General features: G+C 42.9%; 1 protein-coding gene across 5 annotated transcripts in view; it reads left to right on the forward strand.

Moving 5' to 3' along the window:
* Positions 1 to 18,938, forward strand: part of OXSR1 (oxidative stress responsive kinase 1) — a 330,066-nt gene that overhangs the window by 43,065 nt on the left and 268,063 nt on the right. For all 5 annotated transcript variants that reach the window (XM_029588383.1, XM_029588379.1, XM_029588380.1 and 2 more), the window contains exon 3: positions 17,166 to 17,274. In XM_029588383.1, the coding sequence (XP_029444243.1) occupies positions 17,166 to 17,274 (109 nt within the window). The remainder of the gene's footprint in view (positions 1 to 17,165; positions 17,275 to 18,938) is intronic.

The following is an 18,938-nucleotide window of genomic DNA, read 5'->3' on the forward strand; positions in this document are numbered from 1 at the left end:
GTTTCCCATTCCAACAGTCAAATCTGCAAGTCATCCTGACCACAGATGCCTCCAACCTGGGATGGGGAGCTCACGTCAACAACCTTTAAACACAAGGGATGTGGACTACGCTCGAAAAGAAGTGTCAGATAAACTTCTTAGAACTTTGAGCGATGCGATATGCCCTTTATGCCTTCAAAGACTGCCTCTCAAACAAGACTGTGCTGTTACAAATGGACAACACAGTAGCAATGTTGTATATAAACAGGGAGGCACAGGCTCTTATCTGCCCTGCCAGGAAGCGGTGCAGATTTGGGCTTGGGCTCTAAAGCATTCCATACATCTGAGCAACTTATCTGGCAGGCATACAAAACGTCCTAGCGGACGATCTCAGTCAACATTTCCATCCCACGAATGGTCTCTGGATCCACATGTAGTAAGCAAAATCTTTCAACGCTGGGGTAACACAACTATAGATCTTTGTGTCCAAACTGAACCACAAAGTGGAAAGGTTCTGCTCTCTCCACAGCCATCTACAAACATTCCCCAGTGACGCCTTTGCTCGCCCCTGGAACACAGGACTTCTATATGCATATCCTCAAAGTCCACTCATAACAAAAACTCTCGTGAAGCTACAATAGGACAGAGGAACAATGATCCTCATAGCCCTGTATTGGCCTCGACAAGTATGGTTTCCCATACTCCTCAACCTCTCGATCAGAGAACCAATTCGCCTGGGCACAGCGCCCACTCTCAACTCAGAATTAGGGCAAGTTGCGTCATCCCAACCTGACAACTCTTGCCCTGACAGATTGGATGTTGAAAGCTTAATTCTGCAACCACTTAATCTTTCGACACAAGTCTCTAAAGTTCTCATAGCTTCACAAAAGCCTTCCACACGTAAATCTTACCACTTTAAGTGGACTAGATTTACCAAGTGGTGCACACACAAAAAGGTTTTGACCCTTTTTCTTGCCCCACACCTGCTTTATTAGATTACCTATCCCACCTTTCGGATTCTGGTCTCCAGACATCCTCGGTAAGAGTACACCTAAGTGCCATAGCAGCATACCACTAGGGCATAGGGGATGCACCAATAACAGCTCAACCCCTAGTAAATCTGTTTGAGAGGCTTACTTCACCTTAAGCCTCCCATTCAACCACCGGTCACTGCATGGGACCTGAATATAGTAGTGACGAGGCTCATGCGGTCACCGTTCAAGCCTCTACATTCCTGTGATGAAAAATGTCTTACATGGAAAGTATTTTTCTTAGTAGCCATTACATCGGCTAGGAGGGTTGGTGAGTTACAAGCTCTCATCACATACTCACCCTACACAAGGTTCCTGCATGACAGAGTAGTCCTTCACACTCACCCCAAATTCCTACCAAAAGTGGTAACACATTTTCACATCAATCAGTCAATAGTCTTGCCTACTTTCTTTCCAAGGTATGTAAAACTCGGACAAAGGATGACAAGATTCAGCCTTTGGACAATCTGTCTTAAAGAACTTATTTCCAGTATAACACCAACTCCTTCTACGTTCAGGCTGCCTCACTTTTTCCAGCAGTACACCCTTTGTACTTGTTGCACAAGTTGTATGCTGTTGGTGTAATGTAAGAATGACTCAGTCTCTCTAGCTTGCTAATCACCCATATGTGAGGATTATCATCCTGCTTGTCCTGGGATAAAGCAAAATTGCTTACCTTGTAATAGGTGTTATCCCAGGACAGCAGGATGTAGTCCTCACAGAACCCACCCGCCACCCTGCAGAGTTGGGTCAGATATGTTTTATTTTATTTTTTTAGCTCACATACTGCTACAAACGAGACTGAAGGGAGACCCCTTTGGCTGAGAATATCATGGCATGCTCAGTGGGCTCTGTGCCAGCCAAACGTTTCTAGAAACTTTTGACAAGTTTTCAGTACCAGAGCTCCATCTGATGTCACCCATATGTGAGGACTACATCCTGCTGTCCTGGGATATTTTTCCTATATTGGTAGTTCTTACAGCTTTTGAATGAGGTTCCTTAGTCCTTTGGAGACTCCCAACATACGTTTTTTGTAAGCTCTTCATGCCCACCCATCCTCAGACTTGCGTGAGAATTTGGTAAACATTTTACATTTCGTTTAAGCTGACTTTTTATAAACGAATACTTAACATTCAAGTATTCATGAAGGTTAACATTTTGGGCTTCCCAGTGATTTAGTGGCAGCGCTGTGCCCTGCATGCCTGGGAAGGGCCAATTCAGTTCTGGGTTGGATCTTCAGCTGTTTGCACTGGGTGGGGCTGGGAATGCTGTAGAAAGGAGAAACATTGCTCAAGGATGATACCTAGTAGCTGGGTTTAGACCTCAAAGTTTGGGAAGGAGGCCTGGTGCATGGCCCCTGGCCCAGGACCGTTGGAGTAATGACTGGTCTAGGTATGTTGGGGTGGGAGATATAAAATAGAGGGCAAATTCCCAGGTTGTTGAGAATGAAGGTTCATGGTTCCAGGATCCCAGCCCTAGTTCATATTTCAACTAGAGGCCCATATGAGCAGATGGAAACTGCTGGGATGAAAAAAAATGTTAAACATGTAATATTTTGTATGCATTCTTTATAGTGAAGTGGTAAAATATCAAGCACCTAACAATGGTGTCCGTCCATCTTTTCATGTGCTCATATACTGTTTACATGTGTAAAATACCTGGCTGTCGGTAATTGCGTATATGAAATTTCACAGGTAGGAAATGTGTGCGTAAACTTGCCGCATATGCACAGATTGAAAATATACACCCATGCCCAACTCTCCCTCCAAAAGGAACACATTCCGTCACTGGAGAGCCTGCACACACGCGCATTCCCTATCCCTTATAAAGAACTGCTGGAGGTAAACTATAATACAGAGCTGCCGAGGGGGTGCATGTTTTAAGAGGGATATTTTCAGGGCTCCATTCAGCTCCCCCCCCGCCCCCAAGTCCTTCTAGAAAACTGCTTCATTGCTTTTTAAACACCTTTTCACCAACATCCAAATCTCATTCATCCCTGGTATCAGTAGTGAAAATGGTGACAACAGAGAGGGGAAATGGCTACTATATCTATCTCTGGGATCCCCTTGCCTTAAACTAGCACAAGAAGAAAATCAGGAGATCCTTACCAAAATTTAAAATTTTTCTAACCTTTCGCTTTTATTTTGATTTCTCTTTTCTATTTCTGCTAGTTCTGGTGTCCTTATCCACTCTAAAGAAAAGAAAATTTGAGTGTTTCCTGCTTATCTCCTCTTCTTCGTTTACTTCCTCTTTTCTCCTACTCTCCTCTGTTCCTTATTCTCACCCTTATCACTTGTCTTCGGTTTATTTGCTTAGCCAAAGACACTAATCAACTTCTTGAAGTAATTTACAAATATATTGCTCATGTAATGCATACAATAGACAAAAGTATAAAATCTTATTACAATAAGGTATCTAATAACTAAATACAAATACTATACACATTTCACCATTTCCAGCCTATTCTTCTCTCCCTCCACCATAGGTCCTTTCTTCTTCCTCCAGTCCTCTTATCCTTGCCTTTCTCCTATCTGGGTTACCTGTCTCTTTCCCTGACCCCAACCCTAGACTTCACTCCCTTTAGGTCCTTCATACCATCTCCCCATTTATTCCCACTATTCAGTTGCCGAATCCCTGCTTCTTTCCCATTCTCCAACAATTAGCACCCTGTTTTTTCACTTAGCCTCTATCTCTAGTATCTGGTTCCCTTCCTCTTCACAAGTATCTTCCCTTTTGTCTCTCCATAATTTTCATGGCACCTACCTTCACCCCAAAGCACACAGCCTACCTTCAGCTAACCTTAAATGAGCAGCGAGAATCTCTCCTGGTACTGTTGGGCACGCACCTACCCATGAGGGAGGGGGAAGAGAGGATCAGAAGGTCCACGTGATGCTATACCATGTTGAGGGTTGAAGGAATTTATTTATTTCTTTTGTATACCGACATTCGATCGAGATATCACATCGGTTTCCAGGTAACAGGTTGAATAGGGCGAGATCTGCTCTATTTTACATTTAACAAGATAACAATTGATTAAACTATTGAAGTAAACATTGTAACATATGAATACAAATGAATGGGAGTATAACTTGTAGCATCTAACCTATATACAATATATACAGTTTGAATTGGTTACGATTAGTTCTGGTGGGAATAGGGGGGGAAAAGGAGGGGGTGGTTGTGAGGGGGGTGATATGCGGTAGTGCATGTAAGGGTCAAGTGGGCAGGTTTTCAAGAACATGCAGTTGAAGGGGTTGGGAATCCGGAGGGAAGGCTTTCAAGAACAGCCATGTTTTTAGCTGTTTTTTGAAGACTTGTGGTGAGGGTTCGTGTCTGAGATGAGTGGGGAGGGAGTTCCATAGGGTAGGGCCAGCTATTGTAATGGCTCGTTTGCGAGTTGCATTGAGGTGAGCATTTTTGAGATTTGGGATGGAGAGGAGACCTGTGTTGGAGGATCTGAGGTTCCTTTGTGTGGTGTATGGTTGGATAGTGTTGTTTAGCCAGACCATTTTGCTATTGTTTATTTTTTTGTGTATAAGGGTGAGGGTTTTATACTGTATTCTTTGTGTGATGGGCAGCCAGTGGAGGTCTTTGAGAGTGGGTGTGATGTGGGAGGATTTTCTGTGGTTGGTGATAATTCTGGCGGCAGCATTTTGTAGGACTTGGAGGGGTTTCATGTGGATTTCTGGTAGTCCAATGAGGAGGGAGTTGCAGTAGTCGAGTTTTGAGAAAATAATTGATTGAAGTACTGTTCAGAAATCGTGCGGTTGGAGGAGGGGTTTGAGTTTTTTAAGTGTTTGAAGCTTGAAAAATCCATCTTTGATTGTATTGGAGATGTGCCGTTTAAAGTTGAGTTGGCTGTCGATTGTTACTCCTAGGTTTTTTGTGGATGGTGTGAGTGAGGTTCTTGATAAGTTTGGTGTCCCAGGGTTGTTTGAGGGGGTGCTCGTGAGAGGAGAAGGGGGACGGTCGTCATGGATGTGAATGATTTCTGTTTTGGCATGGTTAAGGCAGAGAGATAGTTGGGATAGCAGTTGTGATAGTTTTGAACTGAGTTTGTTCCATCTTTCCATGGTGAGTTCAATGGACTTGGTTATGGGGAGTAGAATTTGTATGTCGTCTGCATAGACAAAGTAGGTGAGGTTGGCATCTGAGAGGTATTTGCATAGTGGGGAGGAGGTAGATGTTGAAGAGGGTTGAAGATAGTGAAGAACCTTGAGGGACTCCATGTGTGAGGGGCACTTGGGAGGATTCAGATGAGTTTGTCTTGACAATGAAGGATCTGTTAGTGAGGTAGGATTTGAACCAATTGAGTGTAGTGTCTTGAAGACCGATTTCTTTAAGCCTGGTGAGGAGTGTTCTGTGGTTGATGGTGTCAAAGGCGGCTGATATATCAAGGAGTATCAGGAGGAATGTTTTGCCACTGTCACGACCTCGTAGGATGGTGTCGGTGAGAGCGAGGAGGAGGGTCTCTGTGCTGTAGAATTTTCTGAAGCCATGCTGTGTTGGGTGGAGAAAGTTGTGGGCGTCTAGGTGGTCTGTAAGTTGATTGACAGTTTTCTCGATTTTTGCTAGGAATGGGAGGTTGGAGACTGGTCTGTAGTTTGCAGGATCTGATTTGTCGAGTTGCGGTTTTTTAATGATTGGTTTGATGGCGTTTTTGAGTTTGTCCGGGAAGATTCCTTGCTCAAGTGATAGGTTGATGATTTGTGTTATAGGTTTGACAATAATCTCTTTGAGTTTAAGGGTTTTGATGGGGATGGAGTCTACGGGGTGGGAAGCTGGGTTGGTTTTTTTGATGATGGGTTCAATTTCAGTAGATGCAACAGGTGTGAATTGAGTCCATGTGTAGATGGGAGGGGGGATGTTAGTTGAGTCGTTTTGGGATGGGGGAATCTTGGCAATGATGTTGACTTTTTCCTTGAAAAATTGTGCTAGTTTGTCACTGGAGATGTTGTTGGAGTTTGGTGTTGTGTCATTCTGGATAGGGTTGGTAAGTTCTTTGACGTAGGAGAAGAGGGTCCTTGGGTTGAATTGGTATTCATGAATTCTTGTTGTGTAGAAATTGCGCTTTGCTGTGTTGAGGTCAGCTGTATAGTTGTGTAGTAGTGATCTGTATTTGTCTTTTAGGTTTGGTGTAGGTGTTTGTCTCCATTGTTTTTCGGTTTGTCTCAGTGTTCGTTTTGATGTTTTCAGTTCCGGGGTGTACCAAGGAGCATTTTGTTTAGTAGATGGTCTGATTTCCTTTTTTATTGTGGGGCATAATGTATTGGCTATGTCAGCGTTTATGGAAATCCAGGAGTTTGTGGCTGAATTGGCATCATGTAGGTTAATTGTTAGTGCTTCAGGAAGCAGCTTTGCAAGATCTTCACTGGAGCATGGTTTGGTGTATTCGATGAAGCAGGAGTCTGTTTTCACTGGGGTCGATTGTTGTAGCTTGGCTTGTATGAGGTAGTGGTCGGACCATGGGGTCGGGGTTGTAGTGGTTGGTTCAGTTGCAGATATTTTATTGTTAATGAAGATTAAATAAAGGGTGTGCCCTCCAATTGTTTTGAAACGATTGATGTTGTATGAGAGGAAGGCTCAGGAAAGTGGGAGATGCCTTTAAAAAAAAAAAGTGTATATTGATCTAAATCTTTACAATCTTGTGTTAAATTCTAGGCAGTTTCCACATCGGTACTAGCAGAAAGTATTTTCTTTTTGTTCTTAATCCTAATAGTTTGGCAGCTAACGTTTCAAAACAATTGGAGGTGCTCAACTTAACACATTGCCCCTCCCCAAACAGTGAGATTATGCAATATTGGTGTTGCTCAAGCACCCATACAGCTGGCACCTATGTTTAGGCAAAGAGGGGTCCTAAAAATAACACAACTTTCTCTGGCTAGTGCAAGCAAAGGAAACAGCATCCAAAAGTAGTTGTCACTCAAACAGCTGTCTCCCCCACCTCAAGTTTCAGAACGCAAGGGTTGCCCATTTCCACAGTAAATGGTCTCTTCTGTAAAAAGCTGCAGTACAGCTAAGTTATCCAGTATTGTTGGAAGCAGTTGTGCAAACTGTAATCTTCCAGCCCAGGATCAGCAGTATTGTTACTTTTACTTCTCAGCCCAGAGGGCTCAAGGAGGTTAAATCAGGTGCTTCAATATACTAAAAGCAGAGCTTCCACCTTGTCCAGGTGGGGAAATAGCACCAAGTGCTTGTCCAAGATGAAAGCAAAACAAAAATTATTGGTAGTCAACACTTAATGTATGTAGTCTCCATGGCTAGGCTAAGATAAACCAAGGCAAACCTACTATTGCCTTATCTGTGGTTCAAACAGATGGGCCAAAGCAATAAATCAGCATGGAAAACGGGTGCTTAGTGTTGAGCAGCTGCTTTCCTAATGCGCGCCCAGCTCCTCTCCTGGGCCCAAGGTTGAACGCCAAGCATATTTGTGTGTACATTTTTGGGCTAGTATTTCTTATTCTTGATGTATTAGCACAGTAGATTCCTGTATCATGAGTAAAGAAAAGCACACACCTTTTACTCCCTTCTTATATCAGGGCTTAGGTACAATGGTTTCTATTGCTTATCTGATCAAGGAAGACTCTGGAATGTTTATGGTCCTTTCTGCTTTGGTATAGAAAGACTTTATAGTAAATTCTGTCATTGTGTTGACACTACAAAGTGTGTGAATTTTTTTGTACATATGTACCTTGGAGTGTCAAACTCAAGATCTGTTCACGGAGTATCACCTCTCTATAGTATGAGACTTAAAACTGGATTTCTTCTAAAGCGACAATGTATGTGTAAAATTGGAACAATGCAAACATAGGGGAGTGCCCCTTTGCCTCCATAATACTAGAATTGTCTATTAGTTTTGGATGCTTCAGTCCAGTGTTACCCAAACCTGTTCTGGCTATCTTATAGCCAGTCAGGCATTCGGCATGTTCACCATGAATATTCATGAGAAATGTGCATGTACTGTGTCCAGTGCATGCAGATTTATCATTTATATTCATTGTGGATATCCTGAAAAGTTGACTGGCTATAGGGACACCCAGGACAGGTTTGGGAAGCCCTGCTTCAGGCTACCTGGCTCCAAGTCTTTCTGCCCTCAACTCCCAGATAGTCTAGTTATATGGTATAACTGAGCAATGAAATGTGGTGGTACTTAGAAAGCAGGTGACTGTTCAAACTATTTGTCTGTAAGACTTATGTTCTATTTGTCTATTTTTGTCTTGCGTTTTACTCTATTTTGTGGTATATTTTTTGCTTTATGGGCTGTATTTACTTAAGATTGGAATATTGTGTATTGACGTTCTTGTTTTCTTGTCTTGAGGGCTTTCTGCAAAAGCGAGTTAGAAATTGCAGAAATATTGATGTATGCAGTACTGTACAGACTTGCATAAGGGTCCCTGCTTTTGGGAGTTTACAATCTGGTTAACACACACACAAAAAATAGACTAAGGACGGGTTAACTTTTCAAAAAAGATCTTCAGTTGTATCAAGTGAGGTGGGTTATAGGCCAAAACACAAAATTTGGACGAAATCAGAGGACGGAGACTTCATCTTTGCCCCCCAGGGGCTCCCTTGGTTCCCTCCCCGCCCCCCCCCCCCCCCCCAGCCACTGAGGATTGGCTGCCCTGCTCTCCCGACCAGGGCAATGGGTTCCTCTAGCCCCTTCCTTTTCATTTAAATCACTGCTTGGTGGCCCCATAGGGTCAAAGCACAAATGTACCATGTACACAGACCATAGGGGGAGAAGGGAGAATCCAGCCATGTTCTACTGGGTTCATTGGGCATTGAGGCTGCTACCGGGCTTTGAGCACCATAGGTGCCAATCCCCAGGGTGGTTGTCAAGGCTATTGTCTGCCATGGGCACTGTTGAGGAAGGCTATTGAACTTGCAATATTGGTGCACTCGGGCACACAAGTGAGCTGGGTAGAACTATCAATGGTGCTGACAGTCAGTTCCCTTGAGCCCTGTAGTTGGCATTGCATGTCATTGTTGCAGGGCCTCTGCCTTCAGGCACCATGGGCTTGACACCAACCTGTGACACTCTTTGGCATCACCAAGTAGTCTGTGCCATGGGCTATAATACTCTGCCAGGCTGTCAACATCTGTAGGTGCCTGGGGCACCATCTATATTGCTGTATGTATTGCTGTCAAACATATCAAGCATTGACCAGCCCTGGGCATGGTGCCATAGATGCGATCCATCGCTGGTGATAGTGCTGTTTATACCACGAACACTGTGGGCACTGGTAGATGTGGTTAGACACTACAGGATGCTACCACAGAGCACCATGGGCACTAACAGTCACGTGATGAGAAGGGCAGTGAGCCACACGACATGATTTCAAGGGCTGTAGCCTCTTGAAGCATTATGTGGCTCTGGGTGCAGTAGGGGCGATGCAGCCCACCATCATGAACCAATAGAGCCTCTGTGGTATTGGGGACACTGTCGTTGCACTGTGTATGCAGACTCCATTAGGAGCTAGTGAGACAGTGGAGTGCATCGTGCGGTAGACTACGGTGGTGGTGGTGGTGGGGGGGGGGGTTTGTCTACTCCAAGTACCTTGGGCGTTCTTTGTTGGCACCAGGAAATGCCACACATGAGAGCTGAGTCGTCATCTCTTACCTAATTGTACTTTGGTACACTAGCGAGGAGGGTGCCATCACACACTTTGATGTTTTGGCTGTACTCTGCACAGACTATAACAGGTGGTTCTTGGACCTTGCTTTGGCTTGGGATTCTACCTACAAGTGCTGCACTGCTAGGCATATGTGCGCCACCATCTGCAGGATGGGTTGCAGCAGCACAAAGGCTGGTCATTGCGCCTTTAAAGCTGAGGGCACTACTCTAGTTTTCCTCTAGTGTATGGGTGTGTGTTTTCCTCGTGGCAAGCATTAGTTGTGTGCCGCAGTCATAAGAAGGACTTAAGTATGCATTCCTGGTTGAACTGTGATTTTTGTGGATATACCAGGAGGATAGTGTTGGGAGTCTTCCCCTCCTCCCCTTCTATATTGGATTACGCTTGAATCGTGAGGAAGCCTCTGGTGCTCTATCCTTTGCAGGTTTGTCACTGAACTGGAGCCTTGATTCTTTTGAATTTTATTTATTTTTAATTTTTATATACCGAAGTTCCTGTAAGAAATGCAAATCACTCCGGTTTACAAGGAACAGAAAAACGCCAAAGGCCTTAAACACCCAAGGCTTTACATAAAACAGTTAAACAGAACATCTCCAAAAAACAATTAAGCAGTAAATCTCTCCAGGTTAATGCACCTCTTTGCAGGTCAGGACCTGTGGGTGTTGGCGGATGACAGTGGTGGTGGTTTGGACCATTCTTGCTGGGGTCCTTCTGTTGATTAATGTGTCCTACCCTGTCTAAATGGGTGTCCGGTTTGGTCGTTTATAAACCTCAGCAGTCAGCACTCACCTGGAGAGTAAGAAGGTTTTTGAAATAGAGCCCCAATTCCCATTGCTTTCTTGTTCCTTTAGGGAAGGGAGATATGATTGTGGTTTCCAGAGGTGACCCTTCCTAGTTTGCCCTTAATACACCTGGTGGTTTACCCCTACAAGGTATGGTCCTTACTCTCCATTTCCCAGAAAAAGGATTTCACTGCTTTTGAATGGCAGTCACTCTGTTCCCTGTGGGGTATGAGAGCAGGTTGGGTGATAGAATGCAGAAGAGTTCCCTTGAGAAATAGACCTGATGTACCTTAGGATGACCAAGGAAAGAGCACTGTCTCCCTGTCATACTCGGGGTCTCCCCTTCTTGGCAGCTGCCCAGCAAAGTTTAAGAGTTTCTCCCACTCGGGAGCCACCTTTTTGATACCTGCTGAGCACTGTGTGCTTTTGCCAATGATCGATCTTGCCAGTCATTCTCGCATGTATGACCCTGCCTCAGTGAGGTGGGTTCTGGTCCATTTTCATCCTGGTTAGAAGGTATGCCTTTCAACCTCTTGCCATATCCATGACTGCATGAGTTAGGGAATGAGGGACCCCATATCAGAGGTTCTACACTTCCAGTACAATGGCTTGAGTTATCCTTCCCCCTTCCAGGGATAACCCTGCCTGCAGACAGGGGTTATCCCTAGAAGTCCTGGTCCATGCAAATGTTCCATTGCTGGACTGCATGGTTTCCTGGGGGAAGTAGTCAGACTTATAGACTTAAGTATTGCTACCTAGGCCAGGTTGGTAGGCAGTCTATTCAGAGATCAGCTTGACACATCCTTGGTGCCCTTCAGATTTTCCAGGCTGGTGGAAAAAAATCTTTTCATGGCGGTTTACACTTGCAGCATCTCTGCCTTTTATCTCCTGGTAGTTTCAGGATTTCTTCCCCTGGAGATTTGCTCTGTTTTGGGTGTTCCCATCAGGCTGAGAGGTCTACCTCGGGAGGCAACTCCTTACTGGAATCAGCAGAGTTTTTGTTAGGGGTTGAGAGAGATGACACAGAAGCTTTTTCTTATCCCTGCAGTCCTGGGATCTGCCTACTTGCATTTTTCACTCCTTCGATATCCAGTCTGCATGTCGGGGGGTGGGAGAGAAAAGCTAAGGCATTCATGGTATATCTTCAGGGAACGATACACAATCTATTCTGTTTTTTTTTTCACCAAGTTCTGACCAGTTCTGCCTTTTAACTTTTTCATACTTCACTGGATTGACCAAAGTGCTATCCTGTGGGCAGGTTGGATAGCTTACCCTTGGCAGGGTGGAGCTTCAGTCCTAGATTACCTTCCTGCTCAGGGGTTTGGGCTAGCAATCCTATTTCAGGGATTGCCTGGGAGATTAGATCTGTCTAGTACTTTGGCAGGTAGGATTTGCCACAGACCTGGATGCTTTTGACGCTTATTGTTCTAAGCATTGCTTGGTTTTTCTTCCCATTGTACCTATCAGCCAAATGTTGGGTGCACTTCTCAAACGTATACTGTCCTTCAGATGCTAGTGGACAGCTTCTTTCTGGAGGGCTCTCTGGCCCCAGTTGGCTTTTCGGTTATCTTGTGATACTGAAGGAAACTTTATGGTCTTCATCCAAGAGATCTCTTGGTGGGTTCTCTATGCCTTTTCTTGTATCCAGGAGGATCTAGGACTACTGTCACTGTCTGTCTGGGTTCATTGATCCAAAACACTGATTATTATTATTTTTCTGTGAGGCAAAGTATCCTTGCTGGAATTTGCATCGTGCCTCTGCTGCGCATCGGGATTTTGCCTGTCTGTCCTATGGTTATCTTATGTAGAACATAACTTTTTTTTCTTTTTCATGGCTAGACGTGTCTTTGGGTCTGCTTATATTATTTATAGCATCTTCTAATTCAAAGTGTAAATAAGTCAAATAACCATTAAAATGAATACTAGCCGAACTGAAGATCACTCAAAACACGACATGGATCATGTTTCGACTAAAATAGTCTTCAAGGAAATTTCTTTTAATTTGGTGTGTTAGGATCTGAGAATATTGTGCCGTTATTTAAAAGAAATTTCCTTGAAGACTATTTTAGTCGAAACATGATCCATGGTCGGGTTTTGCGTGATCTTCAGTTCGGCTAGTATTCATTTTAATGGTTATTTGACTTATTTACACTTTGAATTAGAAGATGCTATAATAAATAATATAAGCACTTTAAAAATTAAAAACATTTTTTCTGCATTAGTCGGAGCTAGAGACGACAAATGATTAAATAAAAAATTGCTCAGAAGGCTGACTACTGCCTGCGGCCCATTGCGGGCGAGAGACAGCAGATTACAATTTCTTGAGCATGTGCTGATATTGTCTCTTGCTTTGAATGAATTTATGGTAATAGGATTATATTCTATTTCCCTCTCTGTTTTGGTGGTATATTGAATGAAGTAAATGTATGGCATGGAAATCCTAAAAGCCTCAGGCACTCCACAAAAAGTCCTATGCCCTTACAATAGATGTGTGATCAACTTGGTACTAACACTTGAGACCTGAAACTTGAAAGAAAAGGCAAAAACAGTACTGGAAGAGATGCAAACTCAACATACCATAAAAGCTAAGGCAAAAGTATTACTTTTCTTATTCTATTGAACAAGCCCCAAACTAAAGTTATTTGCACTTGTAAATAGCCTGACAAAACAATCACCACAGTAAGGTTTGTTTGGCTATGAAACTTTAAACAGTAAAAATTGCTACCTTTATTTGAAAATAAGATCAAGGCCCTTCATAAACAGACATCCCCTTCCAAGAGTCAAAAGATAAGTTTGGCAATGCCAGATGCACCAGAGATGTGAGATTGTTTTCACCTCCCATCAAAGATGATCTGAAAGGCTAGCCTCCCTGAATCACCTGGAGCCAGACAAACCAGAAAACTACCGCCCAGTGTCTATTATTCCTTTCTTAGAGAAATTAATAGAACAGTCAGAACTGAACTGGCTGGCCAGAAAGTGACTGGACCTGTATCAAACTGGATTCAGAAAAGGCCACAGAAGTCTCCTCATTGCCCCTGCTGGTTGATCTCTTAAAATATCATGAAAGGAGCCAGACAACAATGTTAGTGCTATTGGATTTCTCTGTAGCATTTGACACTTATCTCTACTTGCAGAAGCCAGAATAATTGATACCGTAAGGATTTCCAGAAGGCTTTCAACAGTCCCACATGAGAGGCTTCTAAGAGAACTAAAAAGTCATGGTATAGGAGGCACTGTCTTTTGTGGATTGCAATTGGTTAAAACAGGAAACAGAGTGGGATTAAATGGTCAGTTTTCACAGTGGAACAAGATGGAGTGCCTCAGGGATCTGTACTTGGACTGGTACTTTTTAATATATTTATAAATGATTTGGAAAAGGGTATGGTGATTGAGGTGATCAGATTTGCAGATGACACAAAATTATGCCGAGCAGTTAAATCTCAAGCAGATTGTAATGAATTGCAGGAGGACCTTGAGACTGGAAGATTGGGCTTCCAAATGGCAGATGAAATTTTAATGTGGACAAGTGCAAAGTGATGCATATAGGGAAAAATAACCCTTGTTATCGTTACTGTTAGGTTCTATTTTAGGAGTTACCAACCAGGAAAGAGATCTAGGCGTCATAATGGATAATACATAGAAATCGTCAGCCCAGAGTGCTGTGGCATTCAAAAAAGCAAACAATGCTAGGAATTATTAGGAAGGGAATGGGAAATAAAATGGAGGTTGTTATAATGCCTCTGTATCACTCCCTGGTGAGACTGAATCTTGAATACTGTGTGCAGTTCTGGTCACTGCATCTCAAAAAGGATATAGCTGCACTGGAGAAAGTGCAGAGAAGGGCAACCAAAATGATATGGGGCATGGAATGGCTGCCCTATGAGGAAAGGCTAAAGAAGTTAGGGCTGTTCAGTTTGGAGAAGAGATGACGGGGGGGGGGGATAGAAGTCTCCAAAATCATGAAAGGAACAAGTTAATGTAAATAGATTATTTTCACTGATAATAGGACCAGGGGGGCACACCATGAAGTTAGCAAGTAGCTCATTTAAAACTAAATTTTTCTCTGTGTAATTATTCTGGAATTCATTGCCAGAGGATGTGATTTCAGCAGTTAGTGTTACTGGGTTTAAAAAAGGTTTGGATAAGTTCCTAGTGATAAAATCCATAAACTATTACAGTAATAAGCAATAGTAGCTTATGATCTGTCTAATGTTTGGGTTCTTGTCAAGGTACTTGTGACTTGAATTGGCCATTGTTGGAAACAGGATACTGGACTTGATGGACCCTTGGTCTAACCCAGTATGGCATTTGTTTTTATGTAAGATTCTAACCTGATTCAAGCCCTTTTGTCAGAAAAAAACTGTACAATTTACTTGACAATACATCAGCACTATGGACATTAGACTGTGGGGTTCCCCAGGGCTCCATACTATTACAGTACTATTCAATATTTACCTCAAGCCACAAGCACAGCATACCCATAACTTTGACATAAATTTACATCTCTACGGATGACGTCCAGCTTGTGCGACCAGTAGACCCAGGCTAGCAATCTGCTATAAAGCTTAGCACGTCATGTAGCCAAAATCAACAAACTCCACACACATTATTATAAAACTGAGATCCTCTGGGTCCAGAACAGACAAGTTCCGCACCTGAAAATTCTGTTTGGCATCTGAGATCTCTAAAAACACAAATCAAATGTCTTGAAAGTCTCTCTGTATTCAGAACTTGCCATGCTCCCACAAATCCAGGCAACAGTAAAGGGCTGCTATCTTCAACTAAAACTTACAAAGGCTGCATCCATTTATCGAGAAGGCAAATTCTCACAGTGATCCAATGTATCTGGGCTACTGCAGTGCACTATACAAAGGTCTAACAGGTAAGGCCCTCCAGTTAATTCAAAATTCCACTGCAGAACTGATAGGATTTATTTATTTTTAATTTTTATATACCGATGTTCCTGTATACAATACATATCGCACCGGTTTACATGGAACTGAACGGTCGCCTCGGGCAGAATACATTGGAACAGGTTGACAAAACTCATAGGGAGAATCAAAAACATGATTGACTGCAACAAAGTACAAACTCAAACATATGTACAGTGGGATAGATACCGTCTATCGCTTCATCAGGTCTTAGCTCTCAGGGAAGGCTTGGGTGAATAGCCAAGTCTTTAGCTTCTTTTTGAATGTCAAAAGGCAAGGTTCTTTCTCTGTACCTGCTCCATGGCAATTACCGTAGTTTTTGCTCCATAAGACGCACCTGACCATAAGAAGCACCTAGGATTCAGAGGGGGAAAATTTAAAAAAAAAAAAAAAAAAAAAAAAAAAAAAAAATTGTGCTAAACCGGCTCTGCGTCTGGGCGTCTTATGGAGCAAATTAGGGGAGTGCATAGCTTTTTTTTTTTTTTTTTTTCCTCCCTATTTTGTTTTCGGGTCTGGGGAGGGCCATTTCGGTCCACTCCCAGATCAGAAAACTTTTCTTTCTCTGGGAACCCCCCCCCCCCCCCCCCCCCCAAGGCCTGCCAAAAGTCCCTGGTGGTCCAGCGGGGGTCCGGGAGCGATCTCCTCTGCTTCGGCCGTCGGCTGCCAGTAAACAAAATGGCGCTGACTGCCCTTTGCCCTCTCCATGTCACTGAGACGACCAATAGCGGTTGGTCCCAGTGACATAGTGAGGGCAAAGGGCCGTCAGCGCCATTTTGATTACTGGCAGCCGACGGCCCTTTGCCCTCGCTATGTCACTGGGACCGACCACTGCCATTGGTCTGTCCCAGTGACATAGTGAGGGCAAAGGGCCGTCGGTGCCATTTTGATTACTGGCAGCCGACGGCCCAAGCCCAGGAGATCGCTCCCGGACCCCTGCTGGACCACCAGGGATGTTTGGCAGGTCTTGGGGCAGTCAGGAGGGTGGGTGGGGTTTGTTAATTTTTAGTTTTTTTTTTATATTTGCTCCATAAGACGCACACACATTTTCCCCCCACTTTTGGGGGAAAAAAAGTGCATCTTTTGGAGCGAAAAATACAGTATATCTTTTTTGAGATGGGGCGACCAGAATTGTACACAGCATTCAAGGTGTGCTCTACTATTGAAATTGCTGCTACTTTATATTTATATTAATTGTAAAGCTGCAAATAGCCTTTTGCTCATCTGCCCCTACTCTAATTGTACTGTAAACTACTTTGAGTGAATTTCATATTGAAAAATGTAGGTAATTTGAGTCCTTTTTCCTTATCTTAAAGAAGTTAGCTAAGTCTAGCTTGAAACTCCATTGAAACCAAACAAAAACCATTCTTTTGGAAAAAAGAAAAGATGTGAGAATGTATAAGCTAAAAGTATTCTCTTAAACTTAGAAAATGAAGAAATTGAAGAAAATCTGCAGTTTGTCCCTAGAGTAGGGGTGGCAGACTCACAGAAAATGTGCTGATCTTTTTGTCTTAACTAGTGTTGATCTTCTTTTTAAATGTAATTGAATGAAGGAAATTGCAAACCAATTGACCTGATCTTAATTTCTAATTGATAAAGAATTTGGCTTGAACCAAGCTATCAAGGTTGGAGATTTCATGGTAACATTAAGCTGGTTGGTAGTGTCGCCTTAGTGATAATTTTTATGCCAACTTTCCATTTGCTGTTAAAATATGATGCAAGTGCTTAATAAATCAACCCATTCTTTCTTACAGCCCTTCAGTATGGTTTCAGAGGCCAATGTCTTAATTCATTATTTTTTTTTTTCCACAGAAAGAAATTCAAGCCATGAGCCAGTGCCATCACCCGAACATTGTGTCTTACTACACCTCATTTGTGGTGAAGGAGGAGCTTTGGCTGGTGATGAAGCTGCTTAGTGGAGGTGAGTGTTGTACAGTTCAGTAGATCAAAAGAAATGCCTAAGAGCAATTTAGATATTGAATGTTTCTTGATAATTGTGCTGTCAACAGGTTTTCCCCCACCATTCTTTGCTGTTTTTTTTAGAAGTTTCTCTCGGGTACTTGAATATAGTCCTGAGTCTCCTTGGAGACACTTTCATTCAGGGAATGTAACAAGACATTTGTGTGGTTTTTTTTTTGATCGGCAGTAGGACATCCCCCGAAGGAATAGATAGAAAAGTGATCTAAGAAGCTTTAGAACTGGTAGAGTGCTTGGCAGTTAGGCTTCAGTGCAGTGTCATACATCTGGGATGCAGAAATCGAGGAGAAAATATTATGAAGGTGCTGAGAAATGGAAGTTCACCAGATAGGGAGACCTCTGCGTAATAGTGTCTGATCAATGTAGGAAAATTGTTACAAGGTGGGAGTCAGAGGGTTGTATAAAGAGGCATAATCTGTAGGAAAAAGTGGAAATTATGCATCTGTAGATCATTGAGTCCTCACATAGAATATTGCGTTCATTTCTGGAGGTTGTACCTCCAAAAGGATCTAGAACTCTGAGGTGTTCCTAAGAGTATCAAAACTGCAGGGTCTGCACCAAAAATCATGTGAGATGAGACTCAGGTATCTAAATACGTATACCCCAGATAAGAGAGAGAGGGGAGATATAAAACATTCAGATACTTCAAAGATAGCAATAGGGCACAAAAGTAGAAGTTGGAAGAAGACTGGGAACTACAGACTGGTTAGTCTGACCTCTGTGGTGAGCAAACTATTGGAATTACTGCTAAAACATAGGGGAGTGGAGTTTTTGCAATCCAATAGATAACAAGATCTGAGGCAGAATAGCTTTACCAGAGCTAGGTCTTGTCAGACAGATCTGATGGGGTGACCAGAGAGTTGGATCAGGGGAGAGCGCTAGATGTGGTCAAACTGGATTTCAGTAAGGCCTGTGACACAGTTCTACATAGGTGACTTATAGCATGCCCTTTATGGGCCCTAAAGGGGTTAGAAACTGAGTGGTAAATGGAAATCACTCTGAGGCAGGGAAGTGTTACTAGTGGGGTGCCTCAGAGATCATCCTTTCCTTGGACTGGTTCTTTTCAACATTTTTGTGAGTAACATCCTCCAAGGATTATCAGGAAAGTTAGTTTTTTTTTTTTTTTTCATAAATATCAACAAAATCTGCAACAGGTAGACAGCCAGGAAGATGTGGAAAACATGAGAAGGGATTTAGCGAAGCTTGTGAGATGGTCTAGGGTCTGGCAGCTAATATTCAATGCTAAAAATGCTGTCTTGCATTTAGGATGCAGAAACCCAAGGAAGCGATACAGTATAAGGGTGAAATTCTTCTAAGTATTAAAGATCTGATGAGGATGATCTTATCTGATGTTCTTAAGATGGCCAAACAGGTGTATAAGGTGATGGCAAAAGCCAGAAAGATGCTTGAATGCATAGGGAAAGGGGTAGATTCAGGAGCAACATTGGAAAATGTTTCTTTACTGAAAGGGTGTTGGATATATGGAATGGATTCCCAGTGGAAGTGCTGGAGACAAAGTAACTGAATAATAAAAAAAAAGTATGGGATAAGCTTAGGGTGTTCTAGTGGTGAAGAGGTTAGGGGCAAGCTGATCTCCCAACCTGTTTG

This window comes from Rhinatrema bivittatum, chromosome 2 (assembly GCF_901001135.1).
Source record: "Rhinatrema bivittatum chromosome 2, aRhiBiv1.1, whole genome shotgun sequence".
Taxonomy (NCBI): domain Eukaryota; kingdom Metazoa; phylum Chordata; class Amphibia; order Gymnophiona; family Rhinatrematidae; genus Rhinatrema; species Rhinatrema bivittatum.